At 37.2% G+C, this 20,032-nt stretch overlaps 1 protein-coding gene across 10 annotated transcripts in view; it reads left to right on the top strand.

Moving 5' to 3' along the window:
• Nucleotides 1-20,032, top strand: part of ERC2 (ELKS/RAB6-interacting/CAST family member 2) — a 401,773-nt gene that overhangs the window by 196,300 nt on the left and 185,441 nt on the right. For all 10 annotated transcript variants that reach the window (XR_010028823.1, XR_010028829.1, XR_010028825.1 and 7 more), the window contains one exon: nt 9,068-9,228. Coding sequence is in view for 1 of the 10 variants with exons in the window: in XM_063164669.1 (XP_063020739.1) it covers nt 9,068-9,228 (161 nt within the window). In the remaining 9 variants the exon portion in view is untranslated. The remainder of the gene's footprint in view (nt 1-9,067; nt 9,229-20,032) is intronic.

Here is a 20,032-nt window from a genome sequence, read left to right as displayed (position 1 = left end):
TAGATCCTATGGAAGAACCCAGTAATAAGGTAAAGAGCGATATAAATATTATAATCTTCTCCCCTTTTACAGTCTAGCAAAACAAAATCTATCACCCAGTGGAAGTGTATTTGGCTGGTATATCATTCGCTAGGAGACAAAAAAAGTTTAGTTTTTATAACACTAAGTTGCAGTATTGCATTTTTATTCTTGTTCCAAATTCTCACAAACTGATGTGGAAGAATTGAAATACTTGTTTTCTTTGTAGATGAGGCAAAGTTTTAAGTGGCAGTTATTGTTCTTCACTGGGGTATACTCACTGAAATTTGTTTTGATTTAGTAATAGTTAGACAATGTGGCTTGGAAAAGTGCAAGTTCTATAATTCAGTATCTTTGTTTTTCCCAAAAATGTGAACTACTGCTTAATTTTCCCGAAGAGATTGAGATGAACTTTCCAGGAGCTAACTTGGTATAAAACCATTGTTCTGAAGTCTTTTACTTCCTTTTCCTTCCAATAGTTACTGTTCAGCTTTGGAAGGATGGTATTTCTTGGGTTATCTTCCCACACTTGGCAGTGTTTTCTTCTCCCACCTCTGTAATCAGAGTATTCTTAGAGTGTTTCTTTTCTGCATGATGCACGTGTGCAGAGTTGTGCACAGTCTGTCTCTCTGCACCTTTGCAGCACTCGTGTGGCTGTGCAGTTGTGTGTAAGGACCTGAGCAGTTGCTGCAGTTTCCTCTTGAGCTGGTGTGGCTGCAGCGCTGTGGAGGCATTGAAGGGCTCTGTGCCTGCCCTTGGCTTTTGCTCATTGCTGGCAGTGCTGCTTCCAGCGGCAGCTGAGCCTGTGCCACCACCTCCCATCTGGCTCCCTTCTCACACAAGTTCTGCTTTTCCTGGGGCTGTTTTTGAATTCAGCTCAGCATCCTGCCCCTGGAGCCCTGCTTCTCCCACCCACAGGGAATTTCCCTCTCCCGTGTTGGTTGAGGGAGGCACTGTGGTCTGGGACTGATGTAGCCTGCGAGATTATTCCTGTGCAGTAGCTGTGGAGAGAGTTTTATGGACAGGGAGCAACAGTTTGAGCAAGATTTCTCTTCAGTGCTCTGAAAAATTGACATGCTGATTGTGAACTGCCTTCATGGAGGAATTCCTGTTGACAAATTCTGGGTTGATATTTTTGCTCCATCGTGATCATTCCTGGCTTATCATGTGTTAATAATGGAGTCCAGTTGTCAGACATTTTGTTGTCCCCTCAGGCCTCCCTGACTGTCCCATGGGCTGCCCTACCCTGGACAGCCTCATAAGCACTTCAGTTCTGTTCCTATTGACTGGTCTCTTCCTAAAGTGACTCTCTAAAGCTGTTTTTAATTGCTTAATTTTTAATTATTATATTGCCCTATGAGTAAACTTGTGTTGCTGTATCTGAAAAAATTAAATTAGCCAACTGTTTGTAGTTCTGATCCTTGTGTTCTCCAGTCCTTTCCTCATGGCTTTGAATAAATTTGAGTCAGGTTGTAACTATCAATTGCTATACCAAGTATTAATTTTTTTCTTATTAAGAGTTATCTGTAACTGGGTGTGCCAGAGCTAAAACTTGGCTTTTTCAATATAGGCATACTTGACTTTTCCTAAAGTTATTGATACAGTTGATATTGCGCTATAAACAATAGGAGATAATTTTAGTTTTTAAGGAGATAGCATGTCCGTGCCACTGACTTCTTTATGTATGCCAAGCCAATAAAATATTACGTAAATAATTTTATAGCAAAAATGCTCTAGGATTAAGTAAACAGGGTGATATTTTCTGTCTTAAGAGAAGACCAGAAGACCACAGATATGTCTTCCTTGGGCATTCAGTAGTCACAGGAACTTGTAAAGATGGCATGAGATTCTTGCTGTAGATGCTATATCTTCCAATCAGTTACATGAGTCTTTATATTGCTGCCTCCCAATATTATTTATTAGTATTCATTGTGTCAAAGCTTGATAGGAAATTGTTTTTTCTGGGATTCCTCACATAAAATTATTCAAGTATTTTCATACAATAATATTTTCACTTTAATAAGTTTTACTTGCTATTTCACAATATGTAGGCATGATTCAGGGTGTGGAAAATCTCTTACTTACATAAACTATGTTTGCAGTAAGACTTTACACACAGCATGTGAATCCCTGCTGTGTTTGGATACATTCTAAGGAAGCATTTCTAACTTTAATAATATACTGGGATTATGGCTTAAAAGCAGTGGGGAAACAGCTTTTGTGCACTGTAACCTAACAAGCGTGCTACGAATCAACTTTTTGGCAAGAAAACTCCCAGTTTGCCCTCTCTCCCAGAAGTTGACCTGGTGGATGAAATAGTAGATGTGTGCATGATTCTAGGCATGCCTTCTCCAAAGATCAACATTTGTACACACTTTAGTCACTTTTATACGCAGTGCTATTGACATTAACCAGGGAGGCCGCTCTGACAGCGCTGGGCTCTTACACCAGCTAAAGAGTTGCTCTGCTCTGCTTGCATGGTTTATCTGAAAGGACTCAACACCAAAATCACACAGCCTAATTGTTTTCAGCCCATAAGGGTTCTCTTCCAGATGCAATGTCCTGTAGGACAATTGAGTGTCCTACTGAAATCAGCATATGTTCAATAGTCAACTCAATTTACTTTACTTTTATTCTTCTGAAAACATTAGATTGAGCTCTGTAATTTATCAATACATTATATCAAATTTGCTTTCACTTGCACAGCTCTAAAACACTTTTCGTGCTACCTTTGTAATAAGGTTTGGTCAGTATCAAGCAAGTGTAAGAGCAGAGCTAAGGCTACCAGCTGATTAAAAAGAACATAGACTTGCTCAGATGAAGCACAGTGGAAAAGGGGAGAAAATTAACAAGGCATATCAGTGAAATAACTAATTTTCAAAGTAAAGGCAAAAATTAAAGGATGCTGTTTTTTTTCTTCTCTTTAAAAATGGACTTGCAGAGTTTCTCAGGTGCTTGGTCTTGTTTCCATCACGGTGCATGTCTGGGTGAATGAGTTGAATGGGGCCAAGTGTGAATTAGAATTAGGCCTTGTCAGCATGAAATTTGCCTTGGAAAAAGAAAATTTTTTGACTGATTCTTGCATATAGCCTTGAAATATGAGAATGTGATGTTATTTACTTCATCATGTATATAATAGTGTTTTGCTGTTGATGAAGGAGCTTCTGTTTGGGACAAAACTTTCCCACTGCATCTGAGAGGAGTACTCTGTTCTCTTGCCCCTCCTTTTCCATTTTCCTGAGGGTCACAGTCACATTTTGTCATTGGCTTGTTGTACAGTGTATTTTAGCTGAATCCTCTAACTGAGGGCCAGTTGTGTTTCACAAGATGAAGTGTTTAAATAGATGATAGTGTTTAAATAGATGACAGTATTCCTGGGACAGCAAGGGAAGCATCCTTTTTCTTTGTACTTGAGAATAGCTTTTGTTTTCATCTGTCTAAGAGCATGACCCTAGAGCACAGAGGTTACCATTATTTGGGGTATAACTTTGTTTGATTTAAGAAAAAAAAAAAGTGATGCTTTTAGTTGTTGGTTTGGTTTGGCTTTTTGAACTGATTGAAAAATTCACTCTATTTAAGCAATTATGACCAGTATTTTCCAAAATTATTTAATGAAGTTTTTCAGTTATTGGTGAAATCACTATATTAATTGGAAAACCAAATCACAGATAATGAATCAAGGAATGATATTGTTGTGGTTCTATATTTTGTAGAATTACTGAGGCTTAGAAAAAGTAACTGGTCCCACTGGTAACCACCAAGTGACAGCCAGCAAGGTAATAGTCAGGAAAGTAAAGAACCTTCTTTCCCTGCCTGTGGTCCCTGCAGGTCTGGAAGGGACATATGTGCCCTCTCTATGCTGTGTCTCTTCTTTATCTGAATAAAGCAAAAACCTTGTGTTCTTAACAGAGCTTTTAGCAGGAGGATTAAAATACTTTAAATCCTGCTTTTGGTAATGAAGTAATCTCAGTGAGGTTTTGGATGTCAAATTCTGCAGCGTGGCATCCCATTTGAGAATTGTGCTGTTGTGTTCCTAAGGACGTGGCCCTGCCCTGGGGACTGCTGCTGCAGTGCTTCTGGTGCTTGGTGTTGGACTGCCACTGCATTGCTGCCTGATAACACTGGCCCTATGTGTCTAGTGTTTTATGAGTTGGAAAACCAACCTGGAATTTATAAATACTGCTTAATATTCTGTCAAATCCTTCACTTATGATGTTTATTTTAAAGCTTTTATGCATTCTACAGTATGGTTACTTTTCTCTTCTCTTCTCTGACAATTTCCAAAGTTGTGAGATACAGCATGTGTCTAATTTCTTTGTTTGGCAAGGCTCAGGAGCATCAGCCTCCAGAACTGTCCTGGTTTTGTTAGACCTGTTTCCTGGCTTTAAGAACTGTGATGGAAGTCAGAGGTGAGGAATTTGTCTATGGATGACAAATGGGATGGGAAGAGAGTAGAGGGGAGGGTGACAAAGAGTTTATTTCCATGTCTTGCAAAGCTCAGGATGACACTTTGCTATGTCTGTTTGCTTTTGTGAAAAACACCTTTGTAATGAAACTGTTGAGGCAGTTGCCCACTGGAGAAATTTGTGTTAGAAACAGGAAGGAACAAGGTATTTACAAATCATCCTGCAGGACAGCACTGGCAGTTTTAAAAGCAGTAGGTCCACATGACTGGTGCTGGCCCTCCTGTAGGTGAATAATTGAATTAGCCATGAGGTAAAGTGGTTCCCTGCATGGCCAGCAGCTGCTGGCACAGCATCCTGGCATGCCTGGCACTCACCTTCACTGTGTGAGGCACGGGCAGTGTGTGCATGGCAAAGGCTGAGAGTTGAAAGAGCTGATGGGTAGATATTTGGTGTGTACAAATTCCAGCTTTTATCTGCTTTCCCTCATCTCTGTGAATGTGTTTTCTATGTCGTCTTAGGCCAGTGACAGAATAAAATTGTTGAAAAGCCACAAAGAGAAAGTCTGAGGATTATAGTCTTTCCTTTTTTACAATCTCATGCTTAATCTAAGGGGAAAACCCCCAAATATTATTTTTATTAAAATAATCTTCACAGAGCTGGAGATAACTGAGATTTATGTAGTGTGTAACTTGGTGTAGAGAAAAAAAGGCATTTCCTTAGGAAATGGAAAAAAACCCAACCCTTTCAAAACAACTGAATGGATTCTTACACTGAACGACTTATTATCAAAATGCATCCAGCTTTATTGAATGAATGTAATTGTTTGTTAAACTTTTAAAAATTTAATGGTTAATATTTTAATATTAAAGTAAAAGAATCTTTAAATAGATGGATTTCTTTATTTCCTTTTACTCCATAAAATTCCTAAATGGTCTGTGTGCTAAAACAAGATTAGGTTTTAAAATAAAATAGGTACGAAATTCTTGTGTAGCTACTGATACTTGAAAAAGTCAGGGAAATCCAAAACTCTTGTATTTATCACCAATCTTGTTGCCAAAATGAAGTGCCAACCCTTTAAAGGTAGTAGTACTAACCATACTAACCTTGACTGCTGGAATGTTGCCAGCTCTTCGTCATCCTGCAGAAATATGTTATACTTGAACTAAGAAAACATGCAATTGTCCCTCCCCCTCCTCATTCCCACAAACTGGAGCAGTATTATGTTAGCCTGAGCTGTACTGAGCCGAATCCAATCTGGAATTAAGAATGCTCCAGGGCATTTTTAATAAACTGTCATTCATTTGAACTCTAACCTCCTTTAATTTGCAGAATCTGGTAGCGCAGATGTATTCTTCAGCCACATTCATTTTTTGCTTTTCTTATCTTGGTGTGAAACACTGCTGATAGCACTTAAAAATGTGAAGCTGCAGTACAAATAGAAAGTGTTCACTGAAAATAGACTCTAAACTAAGAAACAATTACTGTAGTTTAGTTTGCTGGGTTTCTGCCATTCTGAAATGCAAACTTAATTCTAGTGCAGATTTTAATAAAATCCTCAAAGTGCCGAGGTCAGTTAAGCTCTTTCTGAAAGTATGAAAAAAAAAGGCTTTTATTACAAAATGCAAAGGATAAAAATGAGGCCATTGTCTTGCAAAAGGGAAGAAAGCCCAGCTAATAACATATTCAGGGCATAGAATATTCCTGAGCTAAGTGCATGCACTGAGGTTCTCACTCTGAAAACTTGTATTCCTGGGAATTCCAAGCATGCAGAGTTTGTGATTAGGAGCATTTACACTGAGGGATAGGGCTGGGAAAAGGCGGCAGCTTCCAGGTGGGAACTGCCCTCAGTGCCTCTGCCCCTGCCAGGTGGTGCTGCTGAGCTGGGGCAGGGATTGCCTGAAACCAAAATTTTCATCTCTAATACTGCCTTCAGTGGTTCAAGTTAATTTTCCCTTGTAAAACATCTCCTATAGCTATATAATTAACATGGTGAGAGGGATGTTTGTGCTGCTTCAGCATTCACACATTTACATTTGATAGGAATAGATTTAAGAAAAAATCAGTTTCTTGTGCACATGCCTGCCAGTTGAATTTGGCTGTAGGTGTTAGCAGGACAGTTAACTAGGAAAATGTGCAGCCACAAACTTGGGTCATATTTGAAAAATGAAGGAAGAACTAGCTGGCAAATACTGTGTTGAAAGTGTAAATGCAAATAAAACTTTCAAGTCGACACATGTTAATGATTTGTGGTTTGCAAAAGTTTTCAGATTTACGTTTTGAAGGTTTTTTTCCCTTTTGTTTTAAACTTTGATCTCTTTTGTCTGGTAATGTAAGAGTGTGTTACTAATAGACATTAACAAATCCACAGCTTTGCTTTCCACAAGTCTTTAATTCTCTTAAATGTTTTGAAATGTAAATTATGTGATATATGTGATATGAGCTTGGGTGAGGATTCAGTCAATCATCAGGTTGGGTACCAAATTGAGAACATGGAAAGGGAGCACAATGATACTAAAAATACAGAAGTTCAAGAATTCTACTTTTTTACATTCTCATTTGCCCAACAAATCTGCAAGTGGGGAGTGTCTTGGTGTTTAAAGATACTGTCTCAAAGCTGGAGTCTGAATTAATGACTTTCCTGTTCTGATCCTACTACAGTTTTCAATAAGCTCTGTTTTCTGGAATTAAGTGATAGGGTGGATGCTCAGCAGAAACTAGATGCAGTTTTTAAATGGTACAAGGAAAAGCCTAGAAAATAACCCAGAAAACAGAAACATCCTTTGTTTTATTAGTTGAGTCTTGTCATTGTTGAAGGCAGCATGGGTATATGATCTTGCACTAAAGCAGAATATAAAGTACCTGGTGTTATGTTAGAAATTGAATCTTTTTTCAAAGAAATATGATCTCTTTCCTTCTGGCCTGTTAATTCTTTTTTTCACGGGATTTAAGTGCAACTCCAAATTTTTATTTCTTTATTTCCCTCAAGTATATGTTCTCTTTGTTGTTTCTAAGAACATTCACTACACAGTCATTTTACGAAGGTATCTCAAGTCATCATCTTTCTTCTTGCTTTCTTCAGTGGAATCCTGCATCTGCAGAGTCTCCTGAGTTGCACTCCTTGCCATTTCATTGGTATCACCATTACACTGCTTTTACATTCTGAGTGGAAGGTTGAACATCAGTAGTTTCAATACTGTTGGTAATTCTGATCTGCATTCATATCAGACATGTTCTAGTATTTAATTGATCTGTTTAGAGTGCTTGTAGAGGTGGTATGGAAGGAGTAATCAGTGTGTCATTAGCAAATGGTCCTCATTATAATTCATGACAACTCTATTGTTTATTTGAATTATTTATTGAACTTTTTATATAGAAGCCCATTTATATTGGAATTGAAACAAAAATGGCTTATAAGCACTGATTGCCTACTAGGAGGCTTTAGAGAACAAGAGTTGAGCGTGAGCTTGGGAAAAGTAGCCACACTCATGATAAGAGCATTGTGCAATTTGGTCAGACTTCTCAATACATAGCAAAATTTAGCTCCTTTCAATGCTTTGCATAACACAGATGAATATATCTCTTTCCCATTACATTTTGTTTCATTTAGAGGTTCTTCCTGAAGTGTTTTCTAGTTTATAAAATAGTAATATTTGGACAAAGAGGTGAGAAAGAACATACAGGAAATAGGACATTCATTATTCAAATCATTATGTCTCACTAAAAACAAGCTGTTTCACTTTATGTAAACTGTATCAATGAAGAGGGGTAAATCCCACTGTCATACTGGTTACTGGAGGCCATTTATGGAAGATGCTTCACCCCACAAATAAAGCTTCTGCTGCCAGACAGGTGTCATTATATTCTCTCCGTTCTTTAAATTTCTCCATGACATTTCTCCACACTATGTCAAAATGGGATCACCACAACTTTCCTACACTTCATGCTTCAGAGCTTCTCACAGTTATCAGGAGGAAAAGAACTTGATTGTTATTAGAGCAGTTACAGACCTTTAAAGTTCAGGATGACAGAATAATTTGATTAGAAAGGACCACTAGAGGCAATGCGCTATAAACCTGTACTCAGAGCAGAAATAACTTCAAAGTTGGATCAGATTCTTCAGGCTTCATTCAATCAAAATCTTAAAATACTCAAACACTGGAGAGTTTAGAATTTCCCTGGGCAACCTGTTTTGCAAAGGTGTGCATTCTTCATGAAAAATGTTGGACTTTCATTAACACTTTTGTGTTAATGAAACATGCATCCATAGCTGAATTTACAATTTCTGAAATAACTTCTATGATGAGTTACCACCACTCTGAATTTAAATAATAAAAATGGTGCAGGACATATTTATAAATTTTATCTATATGTGGCAGTGGCCCAGGTTAAATAGGTTTCTGGTGTTAGCTCTATTTTGTATAAATATTGTTCATTGCTAATGAATTCACAGAAACTTTGAGGGTTTTTTTTTTTGGTTTTGAAACACTACTGTCAGTTTTTAAAACAGCTATGATGGAAAGCGATTTGAGCAGCCGTTTACAGAAAATAATTGCTTTAGTGTGTTTTTCCCCTCCCTGTATTTTTATGAATTTAATATTTTCTTCTTGTAAAGAATATGGAGTTGAAAATGTCCTCTCTCTCAGGTAGAAGAGCTGATGAATGCACTGGAGAAGACCAGACAAGAATTAGATTCTACCAAAGCCCGTCTTGCCTCAACACAGCAGTCTCTGGCTGAAAAAGAAGCACATCTGGCTAACCTGAGAATAGAGCGAAGGAAACAGCTTGAAGAAATTCTAGAAATGAAGTAAGTATCTTGATTTCTCTAATTTCTAGGGGAAAAAAAGAAAATAACTGCTTTTGCCATAGGGGAAAGTTTTGATGGGTTTCTTTTGATGTTTTGGCTTTTCTCTGCATATATTTAAATCTCAATCTAAGGACTTCTAATAGTTTTAAGACACTTAAATCCCTTTGAAACACAGAAGTGCAAAAGTCTTGATTTTAGAAGTACTCAACATTTTTTGTAAGTTGTCCCTTGTTGGGGGCAAGTTAAAGTATCAGTACTGTTTAATTTCTGTGAGAAACTGAAAATCTAAAGCCCCATCTCTCAGTGGGAATGCAGTGCTGGAATCTCTGCTAGTGTCACATGCAAGGGAAGGGAGTTATTAACTTTCTATTGATGGTGCAAAGCTTATTTCTTTGAATTAGTTAAAAACACCTCCAAACTAACAAAGAATTTTTGCATACACTCTCCCCCTGTGAATATGTTCAGAATGAAAAAGGAAGAGACATATAATTTAAATCTAACTTCCTCCATGGAAAGAAAAATAAGTATCTATTTTTTAGATAGAATAATTCTGGGGCATTAAAGCTCAGAAATGATCTTTAAAATTGGCAAAAAACGATGAACCTGCTATGACTTGGCTAGGCTGATAATTATGTAGTTAACATTCAACAAAAAAATTCACAGTTGTAATTTTGAAACAGTTTTTTTGAGAGTGGAAGCCATATATAACTTCAGGTCAATTTTTACAGTTATCCTTGATTTTAAAGAAAGGGAAATAATCAGAAAGAATGGTTTTCATAATGTTATTGTAAATAAGGCAAAGTGGAAATGGAGTCACATAGTCAGCAAGGTTTTATAAAAGTGGGTTTTAAGAATGTCTGCCAGGTAATACAGGTGCAGAAATTCAATGTAATGGAAGCACAAATGTTTCCAGAGTTATCTAAAGAATTTCTGGTTTTGACTTTAATGAGATCTACATCCATACAGAAAAATGGAATTAGAATTAGAATACTATGTGGCATTATATTTTATAATAGATACATTTAAAAAGATTTTTTAAAACATTAAGTTATATGTACATATTAATTGTCCCATCATAACTCAGATGCTCAGTGCCAGTTATCTATTTTCTGTATAGTGCTTTGGTCTGTTTCCTCAAGTGCCTTTTCTTTTGTCCTAATCATAAGATATTTATTTATTTTTTTATCATAATTAATAATTGCTGAACAAAATAAAGGAAAAATCTCTAATTCAGTTAATGTGACTTTTTAAATTTGGTACACAGAACCTCACAGAACAATCTGGGAAACAAGATTGGCAAAAACTGGTGATGTAGAACTTGTTTTGACAAAAGCTGTTGTATTTTGTGAATGGAGGGCTGGGTGAGTGGTATTAGAAGTGAAAGACTCAGTAGCAAAGAGCCTATTTGTTTTTTAAGGTAACTTATTAATTGGAAGCATTGACCAATAATTTCTATTTGTTGTTTAAAAAAAATCAATATCCAGTGACTACAGTTTTTGTCTACAAGTTTCCAGTTAAATAGGCATGAAGTGTGTGTTTAAGAACATTCATGATGATTTCCTGTGCTTATGTTATGTTCAAGTTCCAACCATAATTCTGCATTCTGGGCCCATCTGGCTGTCATTGTCAAGATGCATCTTAATTTACTGGCCACAATCACTTGTCTGTTTTAGAAAACTTCTTCAATTGTCATTTCTTGTCCCCATATAAATTTGGTAATTTATGAAAGTTTAGAATAAAAATGGAGAGCAGCCTAGTCTTATTCATATCTGGTTGGTTTTTATGAACTGGAAACAAGATAAGTACCCATTAAATGAAAGGTAGTTTGATAAAATCAATTCTTTCTTAACTTGATGCCAATTTGTAAAAAAAAAAAAAAAAAGATTTATTTTAAAGAATTTGAAAGTATAAGTTTTAAGAAGGAGTTGCAATTGCATGTTAATTTCCAAATATTTTTATTTTTTTTTAATGTCTATTAAAAATATTACTATATTAGTTCTGGAGGAAATATTTTTGCTATGGTCATATTATTTTAGCAGTGCACACATAACTCATACTGACATTAATGGAAGTTATGCATACATGTTAACAGTAAAATGCAGCATGTGTTCAAATCCATCATTTTGTCTAATTGTCTTGTTGCTTTGTGCTCTTTCTGTGTCTGAGCATAAAGCAAAAATCAATGCACTTTTTACTTTTTGGTAAATGATACTTCAAAAAAAAATCTGTTACATAGTGTGACAATATCCATGGTAATGTTTTTTTAAGAAATTTATTTATCATCCATAGAAATATTTCAGTTGGCCTGAGCTTTAATTATGATAGTTAGAAATTTATCCTAAGACTGCTTTTTCCAGACATTGTTTTTTGTTTTCTGGGAGTCCTCAGGAGGTTGTGCTCCTACTTGTGAACTTCACAAGGCTTGCCTAGAAAAGCTTATTCATTTTGTAACATGAAGAGGTTGAGGGTAGGAGAAGTTTCAGTGCTGTGATGTGGTGGAGGTTTGTCAGATGTTGCAGAAATGCCATATTTGTGGAGCATACTTTCATGACCACAGTGCTTTCATACAGATCTCCTTTCCTGTGTGGTGGTTCCTTCCAAAACTCATAAACCTGCTTGTAACAAAATTAGGTAGCTGTATAGATAGATAAATGAGTATTTACATAATATTGTGTATATATGTATGTGAAATAAATGCCTGCCCTCATGGAAAGTGGGTTTTGCTCCATGGGACAGATCATCTTTTTAGAAATGGTTGAAATGATTTTCCCTTTGGAAGATATAAAGTTTGACCTAGAGAGCCAAAAGTCATAAAAGAAAGTCTAATAACACGTGGTTGAAAAGATATAAAAATAATTGTCACTCTTTTTGTAAGTTCAAGTTTTAAACTATATGCATTTTATCTTCAACTGCAACCTCTAAAGTTAAAAAGAAAATACAAAACTCTAACATCCAAGCTCTCTCCTTTGTTGTCAAAATTGTTTTCTTGGTTGAAAATCTTTACTTTTCTGTGATGTTTACTCTATTTATTAAGTACAAGGTTAGAAAATATTTCATTGTGGTTTTGCATTAATTTGATGATCTTTCAGTGACTTAGTTACATGTGGCAAACACTGCACTCAGTGAGTGGCCATGTGATTCATCCCCCAAAAGACAGCGCTTCATGTTTTGACCTGAAGATCTCACAAGTCTTAATTTTTGAGATTTAGTTGTTAATTACTGAGTATTTTCTCTGTTAACTCAGCATACTCACTGCTCTGAAGCTTTCGGAATTCTTGCCAAGCGTTTGAAAGGCAATTTCCTTGCCTTAAATAGAGTTCATGCCATCACCTGTGGGTATTGCTAAATCAGTTTTGTTGGAATTGACTTTGCCCTGAAATTCACTACAAATTTCCAGAAGAAAATGTATTTTCCCTCATGTGAAATAAATTGGATGGTTAGTAATGAGGCATTAAAGAGCTCCTAAGAAAAACCCTGCTACTAGTTATTTTATTCAGTAACAAAAACAGAACATTACTGTGCTGTCCAAAAAATATACTTTAAATTAGATTTTGCAGTAACTTTCTTACAGTGACAGTATAAAATTAAACATGGTGACCATACTTAAAGGAAGGGATTTCTTTCACTGAAAATAATAGAAGGAAATTGCTTTTATTTGTTTTTCAATAGATTTACTCATTTAAAAGCACCTGTGTATAGTCAGGGATGAAATAGTTGTGGGAAGAAGGGGATAAAATGTTTTTTTTTTTTTTTTTCTGCCAAGCATTCAGTCCCAGCAGCTGCCGCTCTGAGCATAAGTGCTGAACACACAGTGCCCTTTGCTGCTGGGTCAGTGCTTCAGTGCTCTGCCAGAGAAGGAGAGGGCACTTGCATTTGCCACTAGATGCCAGTCTTGGGTGCAGGACCATGGTTTGGGCAGGAGCAGCTCCACGGGGCGAGGAGGAAGCTTGTCCTGCTGGGAGGAGAACGTGCTTTGTCCCCTTGTCTGTCACCAGGTGTGACTGGTGCCCTCCTGCCTTGTAGAGCAAGAGCTTCGGGCATGGAAAAGCACACAAATGGCTTCAAGTGGACTTTTCAGGATATTGCAGGGATGAAGAGGGTCTTTGAATGGATTCTGGAAGTCAGGGGTCACAGCCTAAGGGGAAGACTGTGTAAAATGTAAAACTAAAAAGTCAGAATTTGTACAGAAGTCAAAATGCTTTATGAAGTACTTGTGGCACAAATATAAGAATTTTTACCATCCATCTGGTTTTCTGCAGACATACCCCCTTTTTCCATCTATAAATTTTACTGGAGTAGAAGTTGGGGATTTCACATCTGTGTAGCAGCTCAGCAGGAGTTTGAGCTCTGACAAGAGCCCTTGGATGTCCAGAGAATCTATCTAGATGTGTTCCCAGCACCTGGACAAATCAGCTCGTGTCCCTGCCTTACATTATCCGATTACTCTTTCCATCCATCACCGTCTGAAACTGACACCTGGGAGGGAACTCAACATGTTTGCCTTTATTTATGTCCTAATTGCTCAACTCTAAGAGGTTCTGACACCCACAGGAGAGTGGTTTCTTCCTCATTGCTGTGGGTACAGCAATAGTGAAAAGGGCTTCTGAAATCTCTGTGTGAGTAGTAAATCCAGTGCATCTGGAATGTTTCAGAGTAATTATGTATGCAATTCACCTGTTCAGGGCAAGCACAGGCCAGAGGCATGACACTTATTGACAGAGAAATCCCTGATGAAATTGCAGGGACTCTACTTGCATGTAGTCCTTACGTTAATTTCCTTTTTTCTGTTTCTTCCATACAACATGAAGGAGGAGGAAAGGAATATTGCAAGGTAGGAGAAATTGGCAAAGTGATTTAGGGTTGGAACTGCTCTTTGAAATGTGTGGAACTCGCTTCTTTAAACCACTTTAAAGGATGGCTTCCCTACAGACCTGCCTGCTTTCTCTGTTACAGCCAGGCAGAACTTTCCCCTGCACCCATCTTTCCAAAAGAAAAGCAGGAAGGGAGACAATCAGTTCTCTTCCCTACACTAGAACCTGAGGTGTTTCACTAAAACACCTAAAACTAAAAGGTGTTGCTTAGTTTATGCTCCTTTTGAAATGCTAGTGCATTCTAAAAACAGCCAGTACAAACCTTGGTTATAGTTCTAGCTGAATGAGCAGTGGTGGATACATGACATTAAATGAGTCTCTTTGAAGTTTAAGCAAACACAAGGGTTTCAGATTTCTTATATTATTAATAAAGTATTATCTTGAAAGAAGAATTTTTTTTTCCTACTTTTCCAGACGTATTTCAGCTTATATGTAGAGAAGGATATCTATGATTATTTCTCTAATGTGAATTCTTTAACATTTCTTTACTCAATAGGTTAGATAACAGAATGTGTATAAATAGCTGTAAAGAAAAAATAATTTTCAGGAAGAAATGTCCTTTTAAAAATAATTTTATTAGAAAGATTATTTTGGCTTGTTGCAGCTGTGGTAATGTATACTATAAATATGTTCAGATAGCAAGTTGATTGTCTCAAATTGTACCATTTCAAATGCAGAACACTGGACTGTTTTTTAGTAACCTGTGGACTGCTTCAATTTAATTGTAGGATTCATGCTGAGAGTGTAGAGAGTCATATCCCAAGTTAAATACAAACAAACCAGCAGGATGTTGATACAACTGTGACTTCCATAGGAAGTAGTTAGAATGGTAATGTGGTCTCCTAACTTGGGTGGAAAGTCTCTTGTGACTGTTTTTGCCCCACAGACCTGTAACACAGCATGCCTTGACTAACATTTCTGACACCAACTTGCAAACACCATAAAGATTAGAGAAGGCCAAATGAAGGCTTTGTTCTCTGGAACAGAAGCTTTCTTGACTAAAATGAAAAGATGTTTTTCTTTTGTAAACAACGAAGGGGCTCTAAGCAGTAAAATGTTTCTCTCTGTGAGAATAGAATGAGTGAGCTGTTTACTTGTCAGGGCTTCTCTTAAAGACATCTGAGTGTCACCAAGTTGCTACTGATGTTCCTATGTTCAGATTAAAGGATAGTATACTTTGATTTTATTCTATACCATTCAAAACGTTAGAAATTTCATCAGTATGGGGAAAAATTCTTTTCTTAAATTTATTATTTTTAAGGTCATAATTTACTTTCAAAATAGGTTGTCACCTGCTGTTGAAGGTTACTAAGATCAGTTTAGGATTTCTACAATCTCTAGTATGAGAAGCTATGTTTTGTCTACTTTTATATCAATATTCAAATAAGGGAAGTGGGATCCTCTCCCGTTGTTTCTTGTCCCCTTTAGACAGTGGGAGAGGGCAGTAGCAACCTTTTCCAAGTGTTTCCGGGGAGATAATGTCTTCCTCTCTTTTATGGCAAGGTAGCAGTGCTTATGACACAGAGGCATTGTCTGAGGGAAAACCAGGAGTTCAGACATATTCCAGACAACGCATATTATGGTTTTAATAATTAAGCATGCTTTTCTGAGCTAGAAGACAAGTCTGGCTTGTTTTCTTAATTTCATAAGGGTTTTGTCTCAGGTTCCTTTGATCCACATGATTTGAGGCATCTGCCAGGCAGAAAGAGAATTTGGTGGTCATTCCCAATCTATATCCTAGGAGTGCACTTTGTTTTCCAGTTTTGTTGCTATTGTTCTTTACCCATTCTGGTACCTTACTTCAATGGAAAACTAGCAGTCAGTACTCCAGCAAACATTTTATATTGGAAATTCTACAATACTTATCCAATTTTCCAAAATAAAGTATTTTACAATACTTTCCTTTTGGTTTATTGCTTTCAGCAGGACCTGGATGGTAAAGAGAGCAAGGGGATCCTGCAGCTGCTTTATGAGGGAGATGCTTAAAAGACTTGTGAGTCTGGGGAGGGTAAGGCAGGGGGAAGAGGAGGATATGTTTGAAGTTTGAAGACCCAGAAAGGAAGGCATAAACTCGGTGTGGAGTTTAGCCAGATCTCCCAGCATGAGGAGTATCAGGCACTTGCTGTAGTGAATCAGTGATTGATTTGAAGGGGAGAAGTTCTGCTTTGTGGAGTGGTTACTTGCTGACCTTCTGGAGCTTGCTTCCACAGAGACATCAGCTGATCCCAAAAGAGGTTAGACAAATTCATAGACAAGAGTTGGCTCTTTATGGACTTCTTTATTGGTTGTTGTTCTTGACCTGTCTTCCTGAAATTTATTTTCCATCTGTAGTATTAGCTCTTTCCTCCCACACTGCTCACTTTCACTCAAACACACGTAATGATGATTTCGAACCCCTTTTAATTATAATTTTTAAGAACCAGTTATGTTGAGTCCACTAATAGAATATGAAAAAATCAATGACCGTGCTTTGAATGGCCTTTGTGTCTTCTGTTGCTCTACAGTGGATAAGTGGATTTACAAGATCATGTAAGTGACAAAATAATTGGTTTAAAGTGCAGGTTATAAGTGAGATATGACGGTTACATGACATTCTCTAGTGATTTAACCACTTAGAAGACAGCCAGGATTAACAGTGTTTCAGGTTTACAGGTGTTTCAAACTGCTTGAAGGATGTGGAGATGCAGAGTGTTCTAGTCTTTTGTAATGTGAATGAAAATGTGAAGAAACAATTGCAGTTGAAAATCATTACCTTTAATTCTCTCATTATTTTATTTTTCCTTTTAAATCATTCTCTTTAAATTAAAATACTTTTCTGTTTTTTATATTTAAGTACGTTAGGGGTTAAAACTTTCTAAATTTGTTATTTTTATCTGAATTTAAATTACTGACCAGTTTAGCAATCTTCTAGATAAAGAAGAAAAAGTTAATATGCTATCTAGTAAGTATTAAACACTTTTTATCTGGTTTTTATTGCATAATTTCTTTATTTGTAGTGTTAGAAAATATAAGTAATAGAAAAGATGGTACCCTGCAATTAGTGATCTTGAAAAAGCCGAAAAGCTGTGTATACTATGTTTTAAACTGACCTTAAAAATACTTTTCTTAGGCAAAACAATAATGATAGTAAAAATTATTAGATAGGATGGCATTTGTTTGGAAGTTCAGCCAGCATGGGAATGTAGAGGCCTCCACCTCTGATAATACACTCAAAAGAGCAAATGGCTCAAAAGTCAGAAAGGAAGGAGTAGGAGGCTGAAAGTAAAAAAAAAAAAAAAAAAGAAAAAGTTAGGCTTCTGTTTCATGGACTTTTTTAAAGCTGACTGAATTACGCCCTTGTCTACTGAAACCCTCTTAGTGTAATTCCCATTGGCCTCCGTGACACCTAGGGCAGCACTGATCAACTGCAGGCTCCCATAGTCCTAACCTCGGCCAGCTCAGTATGATTCTAGCAGATGTTCCTGCATTTTAAGCCTCAAAATATGATGGGTCAGGGTTTTTGGTTTTTTTTTTTCCCTTTTTCAAGTGGCAAATCTTGCATACTTGAGACGCAGGCCATGCAATTCAATGATAGGAATTATGAGCTGAAGGTGTCCCCAGTGGGATAATGCTGAACTTAATGTAAACTCACATCTTTGAAGATGGAGAAGCAAAGAAATATTAAAGGTTTGGATCATTTAAACTAACTAGTGGATTATTCTTTAATGTCATATAAAAATGCAAAATAGAAAATGTGCTTAGAAATGCATGTTTTCTGTTAGAAGGAAAAGATCTTATAAGGTCAGGAGAGAGCAGAGTCAGAAGCAAACAGGAGCAGTTTTCCTGTCAGCAGAAGGATAAGGATTGATCAGCTTTCTCTGCCTTCCCATTACTCCTAAGGTGCTGTGGGGTAAATCCACTGGTCCCTTCTTTCTCTGCTTCCTTAGTCCTCCCCATGGCCCCAGCAAATCAGGTGCTTCTCTCTGTGCTGTGGAAAACCATCCACATTCCCATTCCTTACTTCCCTCTAGTTGTGTTCTCTTGTGTAGTAAGTGCAAGGTGTTCTTGAAGTTTTGTGCTCTCTTGTCCAAGAGGGTTCACTGATAGTTCTTCTCTTGTGCTTTGTAAGGCGTGAGCTCACAGGGCAACCCTTCTGCCTGCAAGACCATAAGTAACTTTTACTCTTTTTACAGGTGTCACTCTATATGTTGAATAAGAGTTTATCCTCTTAGAGGTCTGTACCTCTATCTTGAAATGAGTAAAAAATTTGCCTTTTGGAGGAGAAGACATGCTTGTGGTGGTGGTGTTTGTGCCCTCCCACTGGACTGTGTCTAGATTACTGATTGTGACCCTGACCAGACTGATCCATCCCCTTTATCAATACAGATCCAGGTGTTACGGGTTCCCATCCATCCTAACTGTAATAAACAAGATAATAATAAAAACATGCATGATATGACTGTCAACACTATCTGAACAATGTGAATATAGAAGCATTGCAGCAAAAATAATTTTTCAAATATCATTGGTGAAATATGACATAGGACACAAAAATGTGCTAAAGCACTACCTTTTCAAGGAACAGCGCCTCTCCTTCCAATGCTGTGTTGCCGTTTAGCAGAGACTAACAGATCATGAATTATGTGATGACAGTGAAAATCAGGATGAGCTCATCTCAATTTTCTCTGATTGTGAACAAGCTAAGTCCATGCTGCTGTGCAGTGTATCAAGGTATCTCAGCAAAGAAAATCCCTGTTTAAGAAAGTACATTATATAAGTCTGTGCTAAGTCTTGTAGTCAAGCTGTTTTGTTCAGCATAAACATCACCTTAAAAGGACACCTTGGCTTGCTTCCTTGGGGTCAAGTGGCTTCCACTGAATAGAAAAACTTTTCAGGGTGAAACAAAAGCTGGGTGACAGTACAAACTTACACAGAATATCTTTAGTGAAAGATTTTATGGTTGTTGGTAAATAGAAATGTTACTTTTGTAGAGGACCTTGCATAATTTTAGTAGGAGTACTATGCTTATTGTGTTACATTTTAGTGCTAAAAGTTTTATTGGGGGATGCAAGCGAAAGGTTTGATATACTTTTCCCCCTCATATTTAATAATGATTTTCTCAAAACCCATCTAATTTCAGTTTTGTAAATGTGCAGATGCTGAAGAGGAAATGATGATTTATTGGCTTAGATTAGAAATGTAAAATACTTTTTTGTGGTTAAACTCTTCCCAGTTTCTAACCACTCCTACCTCAAACATGTAGTTTATCATTGTTGCATTCAGCTCTGACCAAAATTAGGCCACACAGGACTTTGATGATGACCATATTGCTAAAATCATTCTAGTTATGATGGATTATTCCTCTCTGCTTCCCAACAGAGTTCTTGCATAGTTTGAAAACCAGCTTCCATGATTCTCACCTTCTAGGTGGGAGGGTGAAATGTAGATTGGTCTAACAGAGACAGTCATTAAATGTGCTACTTTTGTTATTTTGGTTTCCAAAGGCCTTGCCTTTATTATGGCTAGGGAGCAGAGATAGGTACTGAGCAGAAAATGCCAAAGAAGGGTTTTTTGTGTGAGGGGACTTGGTGGTAGTTGTGGTCACCTGTCTGCATGTTATGGCAAACTGTGTCCCAGAGGCTGGTTAAGCACAGTTGATAGGGAGTGCTTTTAAACTAAAAGGAGCTTTTACTCCCATTCTAAAAGCCCCCAAGTTCAGAATACTGTCATTTTGTTAACTTGTGAATTATTTTCTATGAGCTGGACAAATTCATCCATCTCTTCCATGCCTACCTTGAGAAGTTTCCTGTGTGGTCAGTAAATAAAAGTTAAGCAATTGATGTCTATGAGGTTTAAAGGAGCTGGTGTTGGGGCTAGTGTGAATTCAGTAGCAAAACGCAGGGATTATTACCTAACACCCAAAGAGCAGCCCAAGAAGGAGGGTGGATCATCAA

This window comes from Melospiza melodia, chromosome 10 (genome assembly GCF_035770615.1).
Source record: "Melospiza melodia melodia isolate bMelMel2 chromosome 10, bMelMel2.pri, whole genome shotgun sequence".
NCBI classification, from domain to species: Eukaryota; Metazoa; Chordata; class Aves; order Passeriformes; family Passerellidae; genus Melospiza; species Melospiza melodia.
This window is presented reverse-complemented; position numbering and strand designations above follow the sequence as displayed.